General features: G+C 37.0%; 2 protein-coding genes across 3 annotated transcripts; both read left to right on the top strand.

Annotated features, from left to right (window-relative positions):
• Positions 1–1,350: 1,350 nt before the first annotated feature.
• On the top strand, positions 1,351–5,902 carry LOC126782481 (lysine--tRNA ligase-like). Of its 2 annotated transcripts, XM_050507740.1 has the most exons (15): positions 1,452–1,499; positions 1,614–1,689; positions 1,869–1,929; positions 2,021–2,089; positions 2,195–2,348; positions 2,445–2,544; positions 3,306–3,391; positions 3,510–3,634; positions 3,802–3,861; positions 3,981–4,106; positions 4,222–4,504; positions 4,610–4,866; positions 4,963–5,106; positions 5,203–5,271; positions 5,352–5,902. In XM_050507740.1, the coding sequence occupies exons 4-15, from the start codon at positions 2,078–2,080 to the stop codon at positions 5,568–5,570; spliced, it is 1,635 nt and encodes a 544-aa protein (XP_050363697.1). In that variant the 5' UTR covers positions 1,452–1,499; positions 1,614–1,689; positions 1,869–1,929; positions 2,021–2,077; the 3' UTR covers positions 5,571–5,902. The 2 variants fall into 2 exon arrangements, with proteins under 2 accessions (XP_050363696.1, XP_050363697.1); XM_050507739.1 differs by lacking the exon at positions 1,869–1,929 and having other exon boundaries at positions 1,351–1,499.
• A 1,196-nt stretch (positions 5,903–7,098) lies between these two features.
• Positions 7,099–7,857, top strand: LOC126784905 (metallothionein-like protein 4A). The gene is made up of 2 exons (XM_050510452.1): positions 7,099–7,184; positions 7,683–7,857. Exons 1-2 carry the CDS (start codon positions 7,099–7,101, stop codon positions 7,855–7,857), a joined length of 261 nt encoding a protein of 86 aa, XP_050366409.1.
• Positions 7,858–16,034: the final 8,177 nt, after the last annotated feature.

The raw sequence follows: 16,034 nt of genomic DNA, 5'->3' as shown, positions 1-16,034 counted from the left end.
TTACCCCTAAAAATAGTTTTGTTCCCCGCCCTTAAAATTAAACAAATTAGTCCCTAATGTCTCAATTTTCAAAAATAAGGTCTATTTCATTACATAAGAGTCAATTAAATTAATAAAATGACTAAAAGACCCAGTTAAAATTAATGACTATATTTATTTAGTCCTTGTACTTTTGGTCGGTCGTTTATTCAATAACTGTAGTTTCAGTTCATCTAAATAGTCCTTGAAGTTGCAACTTTTAATTTGAAAAGTACATGGACTAAATAGATGACCGACCAAATGTACATAGCTTAAACAAATGTTAGTCCTTCATTTTAACTGGATATTTTAGTCATTTTATTAATTTAATTGACTCTTATGTGATGAAATATATTTTATTGTTGAGAATTGAGAGATTAAGGGCTAACTGGTTTGATTTAAAAGGCGGGGGACCAAACTATTTTTAGGGGTAAAATTTAAAGAGTAACAAGCTTTTGTCCAAAATCATAATATACAATGTTCTTGACCATAATAGATGTTTATGTATTCATTTCTTTAAGTTCCCGATATTTATATCGCTAAAACAATCAGTGCATTAGTTCATTTACAGCTATAGTTGTCTTCACTAATCACTATTTTGCGTTTTTGTACGAGTTTGTCATCATTCCTTGACACCAACTTTGAAAAATTGACTAGATTAGTTACTAAAATGGAAAAAAAAATATCGTAAACACCAAACACGTAAAAAACCAAACTTACCAAATCATAATCACAAGAACAAAAAGAACTTGACCCAAGCAATGTACCTATGTCAATTAAATCATCAAATGGGTTGCTTAATAGCTAGTTGGTAGATAGGGACTTGGGCAATAGGTTAAAAGCCAACTCCCAGTCAAAAATTCTGGATCGGGGTGTCACGCACACACACAGTATCTGATGAATGTTTCTGGTATCTTAAAACAACTAGGAACTTCTGAAGTGAAAGATTATGGAGATGATTGAGTGATCCATAACAAGGTGTAATGGTGGTATTATGAATTCCATGCTTTAAGTACAATTTTGTATTTGTTATTTTGATTAATTAATCAGGTTCTTGACGTGCTAACTAGATTTCTAATACAATATTATGTAGCTATCAAGATTTTAATATGAAGTTACTCAGGTTTAGTCTTTGAAATAAAGTAGTTGCGCAAAAAAAAAAAACGAGTATATTTTTGCACTGATTTTCGAATCATAACATGTTTGATAACGTCTATCATTCTATGAAGTAGGACTGGGCGGGATTCTGTTTTGATATTTCATTTTCAGATAAAATACATTCAAACTAAGGTTTAGACCTAAAAACGATGATGTGGCACATACATTTGATATAGGTTTTACGATATAGTTTGTAGCGTACCCGACCCACCTCTAGTCCTCTACTTCAAAACCCTAAAAACCCCTCCAACTCTCAACGCCGTCTCGCATTTCAGTCAATCCACCATGGACGGCAGCGGCGATGCGAACAAAATTAGCAAAAGGTAGGAGTTTTCTCTTCTCCTATGCGTTGTTGTTCGTTTGTATAATTCAATCGAGTCTGGACTTTTGGTTTTGATTGCTTTGTAATCTGTTCCGTGGGTTTTGACTGTTTGCAGTGCGCTAAAGAAGGAGTTGAAGGCCAAGCAGAAGGAAGAGGAGCGCCAGCGCAAAGCGGAGGAGAAAGCTCTACAGGTATTACTCCCTAATTTTCGGAATTTTCCGAGTTTAGAGCAGTGAAAAGTATCAGGAAATTGATGCATTTTTTTAGGGACTTGTTTTCGAATTGTGTTTGGGATACAATGTTGTGGACGGTTTGAATTTTGGCACAAATTGTCTTGTTTTGTTGCGCTCTGTGATTTTTATTGGTTCAGTGAAGAAAGGTTGGACAATGCAAGCTGATAGATACTGATACACGATAAGTTATAATTCATTGTGAGTGAATGAGTGATGGTGTGTGATTGATTGCTTTGCCGCATGTGATTGTGATGATGTGTTAATGAGCTATTTAAATTTTGTATACCAGGCTGCTGCAAGCGGTTCACAGCCAAAGGGGAAAAATGCAGCTGTGGACGATGAAGAAATGGACCCGACGGTATGCACAGTTTTTCCAGTTAATATTTACTCATGGTATTTGATCTCGCTTGGAAATAACTTGGTCCGTATATTTCTTTTTCTTCTATCATTGTTTGGCTTGCAGCAATATCATGAAAACAGGCTCAAGTATATTGCTTCGATAGAAAATGCATATCCTCACAAATTCCATGTTACAATGACTGACCGTGAGTACTTGGAAAAATTTGGAGGCCTAGAGAATGGGGAGCATAAGGAGGATATCACTGTTTCATTGGCAGGTAATAAGAAATAGTAAATTTTGTTGTTGATGGGTATAATTTGTCCGTTTGTCGCTTCCATTATGTTTGTTAATCTGATGAATTTCTATATATTAGGGCGAATCCTGCGCAAAAGATCGTCAGGCACAAAGCTATTGTTTTATGATTTGCATGTCACCCCTGGTGGTTGGAAGGTCCAAGTTATGGCAGATGCCAGGTATTTGCTTGTTTTATATGGAATCACCCTTGGCTTGGAAATATGTTTATCACTTTCTAATGGCTGTATTTTTGTATTGGCAAATACAATTGTAGCATGTATTAGGCTCGTGAGTAAATGACTTGTTTGGTTTAAGTGATGCTCTTTTTTCTGTGCTTCAGTTTGTAAAACTGTACTAAGTGGATTAATTTTATTTCTGACCCAAGTTGTTTAATTGAAATACAACTCACTTAAGGAAAGGTCTAGCTAGTGAGAGAGAGAACTACCCACTAGCATTTTAGGCTCTCTTTCTTTCTCCCGTAGTGAAGAAAAGGAAAGGCAAAAATGCAAAATGGTAATGGGGTACCATGGAAATGGGGGTGGCCTTTTGTTAAAATGATGTGAATCTGTGAACTTTTGTCATGCTTTTTTTCTTCATTCACTTTTGGAGAAGGGAGGTGGAGCTATGTGATTGTGAAGATGTTGGTTTTGTTGCTGTAACTGGAATGGCTTTTATCAAGTTTTCTCAGTTCACAATTTATTAAGCAACTATACTGTGAATAGAAATGTTTTGGTCTATACGAGTGAAGTGAGAGTCTTGTATATCAGAGTTAGACTCCTAATTGTTTTAAAGTTTTGTTATCAACTCCAATGTTCCCAGAAGTGATTGGATGTGTCTATTTCTGAGCCAAACTCGTATATGCATAAGTACTGCATGTCTTCAGATTTTATTTCCTTTTGATATCAATCTTGCTAAAAGATATGTAATATAATACATGCAGGATATCAGAGTTGGATGAATCTGAATTTTCTAGGTTCCATTCCAGTGTCAAGCGTGGTGATCTTGTTGGTATTAGTGGGTTTCCAGGTTTGTGATAAATGTCAATTTACTCTCCAGTGCATGATGTTATATACAAACTGTTATGCAGTTTTCTCTGGGACCTGGACAGAAAGGATTGATTAGTACTTCATTTTTTTACTTGCAGGGAAAACTAAGAGGGGGGAGCTTAGTATTTTCCCAAGATCATTTACGGTGCTATCACATTGCTTGCATATGTTGCCAAGGCCGAAACCAGAGCGTGCTGGTGTTCCTGATAATGCCAATCTGGAGGTGAGGACAGTTTATCTTATGATGATTTAGGAAAATGTGAAAGTTATTGTTGGTTGTAGTGGAAGTTTAGGGTAATTGACACTTGAAAATAATAAAGTTGAAATAAGACTGATGCCATGATATTGTTATGAATTTATAATGATATGTGATGCTGTACAATTCTGCAGATAGCTAGTGGATGGGTCCCAGGAACTCCTAGGAATCCTGAAACATACACTCTGTTTCAGGTATTGGCTGATGAAGCTAAACTTTTTGTTTTTCTCCACCAGTAATGTGAACAGCAGTTCTGCAAGTTCAATTTTTATGCAGTTGTCTTGTTAACTTGTCATCTTTATTTTCTTTTTAGGAAACTCGTTATCGACAACGTTACCTGGATTTAATAATGACTAGTGAGGTACGACAAGTATTCAAGACCAGATCCAAGGTTGTCAAGTACATCAGAAAGTTCCTTGACGATCTTGATTTCCTGGAGGTAAGTTTCAGCAGCCTGCTTCTCAGGTTTCTGTGTTCTTATGGCATCTTGATAGCGCCTCACCTTGGGGTCGTCTTATTTTGTGTCATGTTCTTATATTTTCTCCCACCTCTAGGTTGAGACTCCGATGATGAACATGATTGCTGGTGGTGCAGCTGCCCGACCGTTTGTCACTTATCATAATGATCTCAACATGAAGCTTTTCATGCGCATTGCACCCGAGCTCTATCTCAAGCAGCTTGTTGTGGGTGGACTGGATCGTGTATATGAGATTGGAAAGCAATTCAGAAATGAGGGTATTGATTTAACACACAATCCGGAGTTCACCACGTGTGAATTTTACATGGCCTATGCTGATTACAATGATTTGATGACGATGACTGAGGAAATGCTTAGTGGTAAGTTTTGATCGATCCATATCTGACTCGTGCTTCCCTGCATCTTTCGCATGTCCTTGAAATCACTTGGTTACTTTTACTTCTGATATTTTGAATTTAAAACAGGGATGGTTAAGGAAATAACAGGAGGATATAAAGTAATGTACCACTCAAATGGGCTTGACAAGGAACCCATTGAGATAGACTTCACTCCCCCTTTCCGAAGGATTGACATGGTCGAAGAACTAAACAAGATTGCAAATCTGAACATAAACCCAAAGGATCTTTCCAGTGCAGAAGTTAACACTTATCTCAAGGAGGCGTGCAAGAAATTTGAGATCCAGTGTTCCCCTCCTGAAACAACCACACGTTTATTAGACAAGGTAATGAGTTTTTTATAGTTGAAATAAACTCCTGGTTCAGTGGTTATGGTATAGAAAATTGACTAATGCTTTAAAAATTTATGATTATCTTTGCAGCTTGTGGGACACTTTTTAGAGGAGACTTGTGTAAATCCGGCATTTATAATTAACCATCCAGAGATCATGAGTCCGTTGGCCAAGTGGCACAGATCGAAGCCTGGCCTTACTGAACGGTTCGAGTTGTTTATCAATAAACATGAAGTATGCTCACCAACTTAAAAGACTCTACTATTCTATATCTGATTAGGCACCTTTTTGTCCCCTTTCATTACACTCACAAATTTTATTACTGCCCAGGTTTGCAACGCATACACTGAATTGAATGACCCTGTGGTACAACGGCAAAGGTTCGCTGATCAACTGAAGGTACACTTCGGTTAAGATTGTTATCTTATAAGAAAGTGTTTCATCATCTTTTTCCTGATGATATGTGATGTGAGTTTCAGGACCGACAGTCAGGTGATGATGAGGCCATGGCTTTGGACGAAACATTTTGTACTGCGCTCGAGTATGGTTTACCTCCTACTGGTGGCTGGGGTTTGGGTGTTGATCGCCTATGTATGTTACTAACGGACTCGCAGAATATCAAAGAAGTGCTTCTATTCCCAGCCATGAAACCACAAGATGATCAACCTCCTACAGAACAAAAAACTGCAGGTGCTTAGCTGTTGGACTGTTAGTAGCATTGGTTTCGCTACAATCAATTTTCCTTTTGTGCTTTGATTAAACTTGAAGCAGTTGTGGGCTTACTTTTCTAGTTTTCTTACTACTGTTCTGAAGTTATTGCTGAAGTGCGGATGGTTAATTTCTTTTTTGAGAAACATCTAAAATGTACGCATATTAATGCGGTAGATACCTCAGTCTCAATATCAAAGTACTTTTTGAAGTTGGGTCCAATTATTTGTCGGATCAAATTTGTGAACCTTTTCCTTGTGCTGTATGAAGAAGATATAATGTGCCTCAATTATTGAATGAATCATACTATCTATTTTGTCCATCATATCGTTACTTTTCATCAATTTTTTTTCATCAAATGCAATGACTGGATGAAAATATCAAGATATTTCTTCGATCAGTGGCCAAAAGTCCCAAACCTAGAGACATTCGTTCAGTGAGATATAGTAACAGTGGACCCTTATTTCTGCTGGCATAAATTGATCACTTCACAAGAAAACATCCTTAAACAACGCATAGGATATATGTCTTCTTTCCTAGGTCAATTTTTTTTTGATAAAAAAATAATAAAACTAAACCAAACAAACAAAGACTTTTTTTTCTCATAATAAATATAATGAGCTGCTATATAAGCCGTCTACTGTCATGGACTACTGGCAAGATTCAATAAAAATTTAGAGATGTGGACTTGGACATTTGGTCGTATATGCATGTAATAATCTAATTGTTTTTTTTATGCGATAATAATCTAATTGTTCGATCAGTATTGTTTAGTTCGTTAAAACAACCAATAGGAATGTAAAAAACTGGGGATCAGAAACAGTAGTTGTTTACAACGAATCGGTGATGCAAAATTAAAAAAATCTGTGTAAAGATTAGTTGAAACACCAGGATTGAGATATACATAAGAAAATATTGAAAACTGATATTAGGGTGGTAAATTGGTAAAGGAAATTGATTGGCCAGAAATGCGAACCGGAAAAAATCTGCGTATAACGCCATTGGAAGTTTATAACATTACTTAAACCCTTTCGGTATCAGATTGGCATTTTTATGTGTCATTTGGCTTTTTTGACTTGTCAGTTCATATCCGCTGTTTGAGATCCAATCAATAAAGTACTACAGAACAGAGCTGTAATTATCAAGAACATCCTTCGATCTTACTTCTTAAACCCTTTCTCTTATCCACATAGCGCATGTCATTGAACTGAACCTAGTCTTTCGACATCGGGCACTTACCGAATCGGTCATATGATCGAGATCAACATTGTTTGTGAAAGTTTATCTGAATACATACAGATCGAGATCAACTAGCTTTGGCTACGTGGTGAAAGCTATAAGAGATGCATGAAAAGATATTGCCAGCTCCACAAACCCTAAGACTACTTAATTATGCCATTTGGCATCACACATGCATATATATAAGACTTTCGTACTCTTACGTACGTACTATATATATCTAAATTGAAACAGTATATTAGCTCAACTCTTTCAGTGAAGAACTTTGAAGCAGCAGCAATGGCGGAAACAGCTGGTGGTGTGAAGATGTCGTGCAACGAGAGCTGTGGTTGCCCTGTTCCGTGCCCCGGCGACGTCTCCTGCAGGTAATATATTCAAACGTCACTGCCTCACGCACTGTGCTTGGGTCGAGTATAGTTCTGAATCTGACATATGAAGCCCTCGCCCGAAAAGGAAATAACCTTAAATATCTTCAAATTCTTCAGTTAAGCTAATTTGAGTAGAGTTTCAACTTTCAACATTAGTATATATGTATAAATTGGATAAATGGATCAGTTTATTAGAACTTTAGAGTTTCTTGAAACCCTATTGTTTAACTGTTAAGGGTTTACCCCTCCATTTCCGAGCAATCAGCTCTATATTTGCGAGTTAAAATACCCAAAGAAACTAGAATCTCCCAGTTAGGAAACAACCACTGGCTTGTTCGGTTTAGTTCCGAGCCATTGATGGAGTTGGAATCGATCTGTTTATGAAGGAAGATACTCCCACCTCTTTCTTCAAAGTTTATTTGTGTCTCCTTGGGTCTCTTGTATGTTAGTAGTTCAGGAAATTTAACACATTCTGTACTTGTTTATGACGAACAGGTGCGCAACCAGCACTGAGACCACGAGTGGGGATGGACACATGAAGTGCTCGTGCGGAGACCACTGTGGCTGCAACCCGTGCACTTGTAATATTAAGAGCGTCGTCTCCACCGGGGTAGGCAAGGCCTACTGCAAGTGCGGATCTGGTTGTACCTGTGTTACGTGCTCTACCTAATCAAGAATATCCGATCGATCACAGCTGCTAGTGTGTACTACTGCCATGTAAAGTGACATCTTCCTTTTCGAGGTCTAGTGTTGTTTATTAATAGACTAGCTGTAAATAAACGAGCCAGTTTCAGTGTTTGTATCAATCTTGTATGATCGACGTTCCTACGCGTTAGCTATTACTATAGCTGATCGAGAGCTGAGCTATACAAATTTGTATGTAGGGTCGTCATAATCGAAGAGCACTGGAGTTGAATCTTTCTAAGGAAAGATTTTGTGCATAGCACCAACGTTTGCACGGTAAAACCTCTATAAATAAATAATGTCGGGAGAATAAATTATTATTTTAACGAAATTATTATATTATCGATAAATAAATAAAATAAATAAATAATTAATTTATAGAGAGTTTTGCTGTTATTCTAACTGAATGATGATAATTGTTTAACTACTATGTTTATTTTTAATTAAAATTTTATATTTATTCACTTTCTAAATTTGATATAATTTCAACCTAAAAGTAATTTTAAAATGATAAAATTTAATAATTATTTTTGTAATTTATATTATGAATTTTTTTTATATTTGGTCAATTATTAATTATTTTAACTGATTTTTTAAATTTTTTTAAATTAATTATTATTTTATATATTTAATGGGGCCTATAAATATTTTTAAAAAATATTATTTTATAACGAAGTTCCTAGTAATATACATTGAGATTTGAGACCAGTGAAAATTATCACTTAAATGAGATTATTAATTTATTGAATATTTATTTATCAAGATTATTAATTTATTGAATATTCATTATCGAGGTTAGACCGTAGTAGTTTTAAACTGGATGCCATTGATATGATCTAATTTAATTTTCACTTAAATGAGAATATTAATTTATTGAACATTTATTTATTGAGATTATTAATTTATTGAATATTTATTATCGAGGTTAGACCGTAGTAGTTTTAAACTGCCATTGATATGATATAATTCCAAATGTATCCGATGTACGTGGTGTGGCAAAGCATGCGTGGTTTAGATGATAGGAATTAACGAACATTATTACCTCGAAAACATGTTTACGATTTTCTTTTAGGTCTTGCACTTGTGTTCATGAGAATATAACCCTATACTGTCATCGAATGCAGCCTATATTAGCAGTCTTCATTCGGATCGAATCTTGCAATCCAAGAATTTTAAACATAAGAACATATGGATCTCAGCTGGTTGTATGTGGCATGGAACATTTTGCTCTAAATCTGCTCTACAATAATCTACGATGTCATAACAATATGAACATCATGGCACTCGCTAAATGAATTTATGTAGTGATTATATGATAAATACGGTGTTCGTAGCTGCCAATCTATCCGGAGTTCCGGACCATAAAAATTTCAGTGCAACACCGAAGATTAGACAGCTTGGTATGACATATTATTCAGTCGATCAGTCGGCCTGCTACTCCTTTGTTCATGTTCCGATGTGATCCTTATTGTTCAATAACAAGTTTCGGAGCCTTTCCAGTAACTTCGACACATTACTAGTATCTCTGCTGGTCCTCTCCAATGTACTTGAACTGCATGTCTTTGCCTTTCTCTTCATCAGAACCCCACTTACTAGCTCATCGCTCTCCGGCCAGTCGTAACTCTCTAGTTGTACATCGAGAATGCTACGGCTGGCCACCTTCTCCATATATACTTATCATCTCTTGTTGCACTGAAAAGGATATGGGATTACGGTAAGTATACGCTAACTTATGTAACTAACATCCGCTACAAAATTTGCTTCACAAAAATTGCATCTACTCATTGAGAACAAAATAATTACACATACAAAAATAGGACATTAGAAAATTTGTTGTGCGATTAAATTTGGGAATGCGCATAAGCATTGCTGTAGAACTTTCTGATCTGGAAAACACATAAAATCAAGAAAGAAAGAAAGATCTACTAAATACCTAGCTACGTGGAGCGACATTAGAAAATGCATGAAAATATTTTGCCACCGTGACTACACACATGAGAACTTCATTCACCACCATATTATTACTCTCTTGGTTGTCTATACTAACACCGCTTGTGCCATTTGGCTTCACAAATGCATGATCATAAGACCAGTACTAGACTACTAGTACTATAAATATGAATGAACACTGCTCGGCAAGCTCTCACAATCAAAGAAACTAAGAACTAGGAAGAAGAAGAAGAAGAAATGGCTACACTGGGAGGTGCCAGACTCACCTCCTGTAACGATAACTGCGGCTGCCCTACTCCATGCCCTGGCGGCCAGTCTTGCAAGTAAATCCCTATCATTAGCTCAAGTCTTCAAACATTAATCGATACAGTACCGTATATTCATTCTTATAACTTTAACTATGTATATCCTAGGGGATTCCTAGCTCCCTTTAAACCTGAGTGTTCTGATTAAGGTAACAAGGTTCTATAAGTTGAGCTGGAAACTATTTCAAGGGATGTAGAAAAAGTTGGGTTCTCATATTTGTCTAATGGTAGTTTTACAACCTGAATGACAGGTGCGCAGCCAGGACGTCGGACCCTGCGACTGCCGCCGACCACAAGAAATGCCCATGCGGGGCGCATTGTGGCTGCAATCCGTGTACTTGTTCTGGCAAAGTTGTGACCACTGGGGTTGGCAAGGCCTACTGCAAGTGTGGCTCTACTTGCAACTGTGTCTCATGCGCTGCTTAAAGAAGTTCAATAGTATCTTCATTACTGGGATGTGAAGTTCATGCCATAAAGTTGTTAATAGACTTCACCTGTACTGTGTCTTAGAAATAAAAAGAATCCACTGTTTCTGTCACTGTGATTCTCCATCTTTAGTCCTACTCTACCTAGCTATTTGAGTTCTGTAAATCGACTTCGACATCTCACTCAATGCCTTAAATCAGTCATCAATTTAAGAAGTGTGTACTTGGCTGGGTGTCACCAGTATTCCCAGTTTCAAATCTTTAAGCACCCTAAAGTAGTAAACACATGGATCTAATTTCGGGTCTGACATTATGGAAAATATTAATATTTTCAGGGGTGATCCGAGTTCTCACGCTGAAAACAACCCCTTTATACTCGAGCATGGATCTTTATACATTCTACCAAAAGATACAAAGAAAGAATTTAAGTTTCTGAACTAAGGTTAGTATATTACGGTCAGTTATGTCATTTGATACCTATCTCTATCCCATATATAGGACCTAATGTACTGAACACAATTCAAGGAAGTTCTGTTGGCGGTAGTTCTTCATCATCTTCGTCGATGCCGAGGCCACCCACCAAGATCTCGGCTTGTGGTTCCTAGACCAATCCCACCTCGGCTCTCTTCGCGGTCCCACCAACATGGACGATGACTTCACGGAGCTCAACACCATCAACAGCTCCGACAGCTTTCTCGTCGTCTCCCCTGATAAGCTCTCCGCTAGGTACACCAACGTCGTTCAGGCCAACAAGCTGGCGCCGGTGAAGCGGCTCTTCTACTGCTTCGAGATTTATGTCAAGGATGCCGGATTTCCATTGGATTCACTAATGAGAATTTTAAGATGCGCAAGCAGCCAAAATGAGGAGATGCAAGTCAACTTTGGGCAACAACCTTTTGCATTTCGAAGCACAAGAGCGAAGCATCAAATGATAAGAGCGAAATTTGATAGATTGGTGATTGAATTTGTTGCTCCGGTTGTGTATGATCTTGCCTCTTCTCCCGTGCAGCGCCGTAATTGTCCATTTGTAGGCAGTTTCAACAAGGTGACGAGGTCGGTTCTTCCAACAAATTGGGTAATATCTCTCTGGTTTTTCATTTCTGCCACCTGAATCATGGCAAGCTCGACAAAACATGACTATTGTTCTTCATATATGATCAATTTTGCTTGCAATTGCTCCTTATCATCTGGATTGTCAAGTCACTTTGTTTGGATTATGCTATCTGGAACATTATCATCTCTGTTGTTTACGGTTTGATCATACTATGGTTTTGGTAATTCTGATAGTGTTGTTCTGCATTTGCTTAACTGGAATTTGGTGGTATAAGGATGTGTTACTCATATGTTGATGATTATGATTCCATTCATCTCTCTGCCTCTTTACAGCTTATGATAGTGGTTGGTTGGTGATATTTGGTGTTATAAGGTTGGTATATTGTTATGACGTACTCTGGTGAACTATGTTCTTATGATGCTTGAAGATTACAATTGTCCTATGCCACAGCCTTTCCAGTCTCTTGATTTCCTTGAGTTTTTCCTTTAATTTTGAATCTCTAATTACCAGTACAATTACCATTGAAATCAATATGTACAATTATCAAGTTCCTTCTTGTTTCTTTATGCTTTTCCTTTCTTAGGCTTTCTTTTTTGCTTCTCTTTCATTTTAAAATCGGTATAATTACCAGTGCGTACAATTACCAGATGAATCAAAATTTGTTCAATTACCAAGTTTCTTCTTATTTTTCTTTCTGCTTTTCCTTTCTTAGGCTTCATTTTCTGCTTCTCTTTCATTTTATAATCTGTACAATTACCAGTACAATTACCAAATGAATCAAAATTTGTTCAATTACCAATCAAAACTAAATTCTGTACAATTACCAATCAATCTTCTTTTATATTCTACTTTATTTCCTATTTCTTCCGGGCTGTGGCTGTAGGGATTTCCTAAGATTGTACTATCATAAGATTCTGAAGAGTATTGACAATGAGAAGAGGCATTTTGGATGAATTGGTGCTATAATAGAGATATTTGGCGACTTGTGAACAATGATTGTATATCTTTTGTGGCATATTGTGTATTGTCTTTGAAATATATGGTGGTATGAATATTACACTGAAGCACAAATTTTCTCTTGCGGATGATGTTTTTCATGAATGATTATGAAGAGTGGGATAGCTTTGGCTTTTGTGAAGATTAAATGATATGGAGATCATATTTCTAGTTGGTGGAGATATCCCTCATGGTCTTACTCGGGCTCAGATGCGAGCTGTAGTATCTCAAGCTTCACAGCCTCCAGCTAATTTGGTTGATGGGGAGGATCGTAGTAGCAGTGATAGTTCTAATGGTATAAAAGGTCTGAAAATAGTGTCAGAATTGATAATGATGATGTTGGCAATGGTGATGGAGAAGGGAATCGTGTGACTGAAAAAGATGGTAATGGTGATAGAGAAGATAACAGTGAAAATGTGAATATAGGTAATGAAAATGAAGATGGTTGTGTTAACAATGAGTATGTTGACAATGAGGGTCTACCTCAAGAGTTGATGTTTGTGCAGGATGAAGCTCAAGGGTACAATCGTCACTCAATGTTGACCCGAGCAAAGAATGGAATAGTTAAAAAGAAGACTTTTACTGATTTTTGTGCTTTCTCTAGTATTGCTCATCTGAGTGTTATTGAGGAATTACCATTTTTAGTGGTTTTTCTGCTGTCTTGGATATTGCTGATCCTATTGAGCCTAAATCTTTTAAAGCAGCTACTGGACTAAAGGAATGGGATGATGCAATGAAAGAGGAAATTGATGCTTTGCAAAACCAAGGTACTTGGGAGTTAGTACCTTTGCCTAAAGGGAAAAATATTGTTGGAAGTAAATGGATTTATAAAGTGAAGAAGAATTCAAATGGTTCCATTCAGAGGTACAAAGCTCGTTTAGTTGCACAAGGATACAGTCAAGAGAAGGGATTAGATTATGATGAAACATTTAGTCCAGTGGTGAGACATAGTACTGTCAGACTTGTTCTTTCTCTTGCTGCAATGTTTAAATGGGATCTCAGACAGCTAGATGTGAAAAATGCTTTCCTTCATGGTGATTTAAAGAAGAAGTCTATATGCATCAGCCTCAAGGGTTTGTTGATTCTGTGCATTCAGATTATGTTTGCTTGTTGAAAAAGTCATTATATGGACTGAAGCAAGCTCCTAGAGCTTGGCATGAGAAGTTCACTAATTTTCTCCCTGGACTAGGCTTTAAATTCACTCATTCTGATCCGAGTTTGTTTATGAGACATTCTGATCATGGCATCATTATATTGTTATTGTATGTGGATGATATAGTCATGACCGGTTCAGACAAGCAGGGTATAAATGAGGTCATTTTGGAACTCGGTTCTTTGTTTGACATGAAAGATATGGGTGTTCTGTCATACTTTCTTGGAATTAATGTACAGTATCATAAGAAAGGCTTGTTTCTGTCTCAAGACAAATATGCTAAAGATCTCATCTCTAGAGCAGGAATGAGTACATGTACAGGATGCAACTCTCCTTGTTTGCCTCATGTTCATCTTTTGAAAAATGAAGGTACTCCTCTCTCAAATCCTTCTCTCTATAGAAGTCTTGTTGGTGCACTGCAGTACTTGACTTTCACTAGACCGGACATAGCTTATGCTGTTAGTACTTGACTTTCACTAGACCGGACATAGCTTAATCTCTCTCAAGACAAATATGCTAAAGATCTCATCTCTAGAGCAGGAATGAGTACATGTACAAGATGCAACTCTCCTTGTTTGCCTCATGTTCATCTTTTGAAAAATGAAGGTACTCCTCTCTCAAATCCTTCTCTCTATAGAAGTCTTGTTGGTGCACTGCAGTACTTGACTTTCACTAGACCGGACATAGCTTATGCTGTTAATACTGTTTGCCAATTCATGTCTGCTCCAACTGACATACATTTTGCTTCAGTAAAGAGAATTTTGAGATATCTTCAGAAAACAATGCACAAGGGATTATTTTATAAATTTGGTGAAAATAATCCTTACATAACAGTATATTGTGATGCTGACTGGTCTGGTGAAATAAATCAAAGAAGATCAACTACTAGTTTTGTTGTTTTTCTTGGTAATTGTCCTATCTCTTGGCAGTCTAAAAAGCAAGGTTCTGTATCTAGGAGTTCAACAGAAGCTGAATACAAGGCACTTGCTAATACTGCAGCTGAAATTTCTTGGTTAAGACAAGTATTATGTGATATGAGAATAAGAGTTCCTGCTCCACCTTTGTTGAAGTGTGACAGCCTTTCTGCTCTTGCTCTAAGTACCAATCCAGTGTTTCATTCTAGAATCAAACATCTTGACAATGATTTTCATTTTGTCCGGGAAAGAGTTCAGAAACGTGATCTTCTTCTTGAATATGTTCCAACTGAAAATCAGACTGCAGACATTTTCACAAAAGGTTTGCACAGTCCTATATTTCGAAATCATGCAGGCAATCTCAACCTGGTCACTCTTGCTGAGATTGAGGGGGAGTGTTAGTGATAGTTCCATCATGAATAATTGAGCTTGGTTTTCAGTGTGATACAGTTGTCCTCTTGTGTGTGGCTGACGTGGTTTTTAGGGAATAAAGATATTTTCACTTGTAATAATTGTAATAGCTATAAATAGCTGTAGTTGTATCAGTTGTTGTGTGTAAAAGAAAAACGTTTCTGCAATTGCTAAGAAAATGATCTCCAGGTTCAACTTCTTCTTCTTCTCTCTGTTTCTCAGTATTTCGTATCCTGATGTGTGTGAATGAGCTAGGGTTTAGTGTTATGATAGCTATGTTATCAAACTACAATAAATCATCATTAGTATGTCAAACCATGTCATGTTCAGCAACGCAGATTTGCATAAATAGTTTATACTTCATGACAATATCATGAACTTATTAACTTAGAATGCATGTAAACACCAAAATACACAGTATGTTAACAACAAGCTGAGTCAACAATTCACTTCCCTAGGCAAGTAACTGAAGTAAACAACGCAATACTTGCTTGGATAGATTGAGAAAGTTAGGAACATGGAAATGCCTGATCTCAGAACAAGTAGCAAATTCATATATCTGAACTGTATGTGGTACAAACTTTGATTAAAAATTCACACACGCAGTCACATAACAGATAACAGTGTAAACTTGGGCTTTCAATCAAACACATAACATAAGCAAAAATGGAACAGAAGCAACAGACCGACAAGAAACGAGAAGGGAGTTCTCCTCTGCTCTTGCATTCGCCAAGTCTCTTGAGCTCCCCGACATTAGTGAGAGAGGCCACCTTACCATCCTTGGAACAAGCCAGCCATGTCCCACCTGCCACCGAATCTCTTCCACCCAAAACCCCGCAGCTATACACATTTACCCGAAAGCATAAATTCGTTGTTACTTTTACGGTTTTACCTGTACAGGCAGTTGAATGACAAATGCACCAGTGCAAGAACAATGAATTTGAACTTTTTATAA

This window comes from Argentina anserina, chromosome 2 (genome assembly GCF_933775445.1).
Source record: "Argentina anserina chromosome 2, drPotAnse1.1, whole genome shotgun sequence".
Lineage (NCBI taxonomy): Eukaryota > Viridiplantae > Streptophyta > Magnoliopsida > Rosales > Rosaceae > Argentina > Argentina anserina.
The sequence above is the reverse complement of the archived record's forward strand: the minus strand, read 5'-3'. Positions and strand labels throughout refer to the sequence as shown.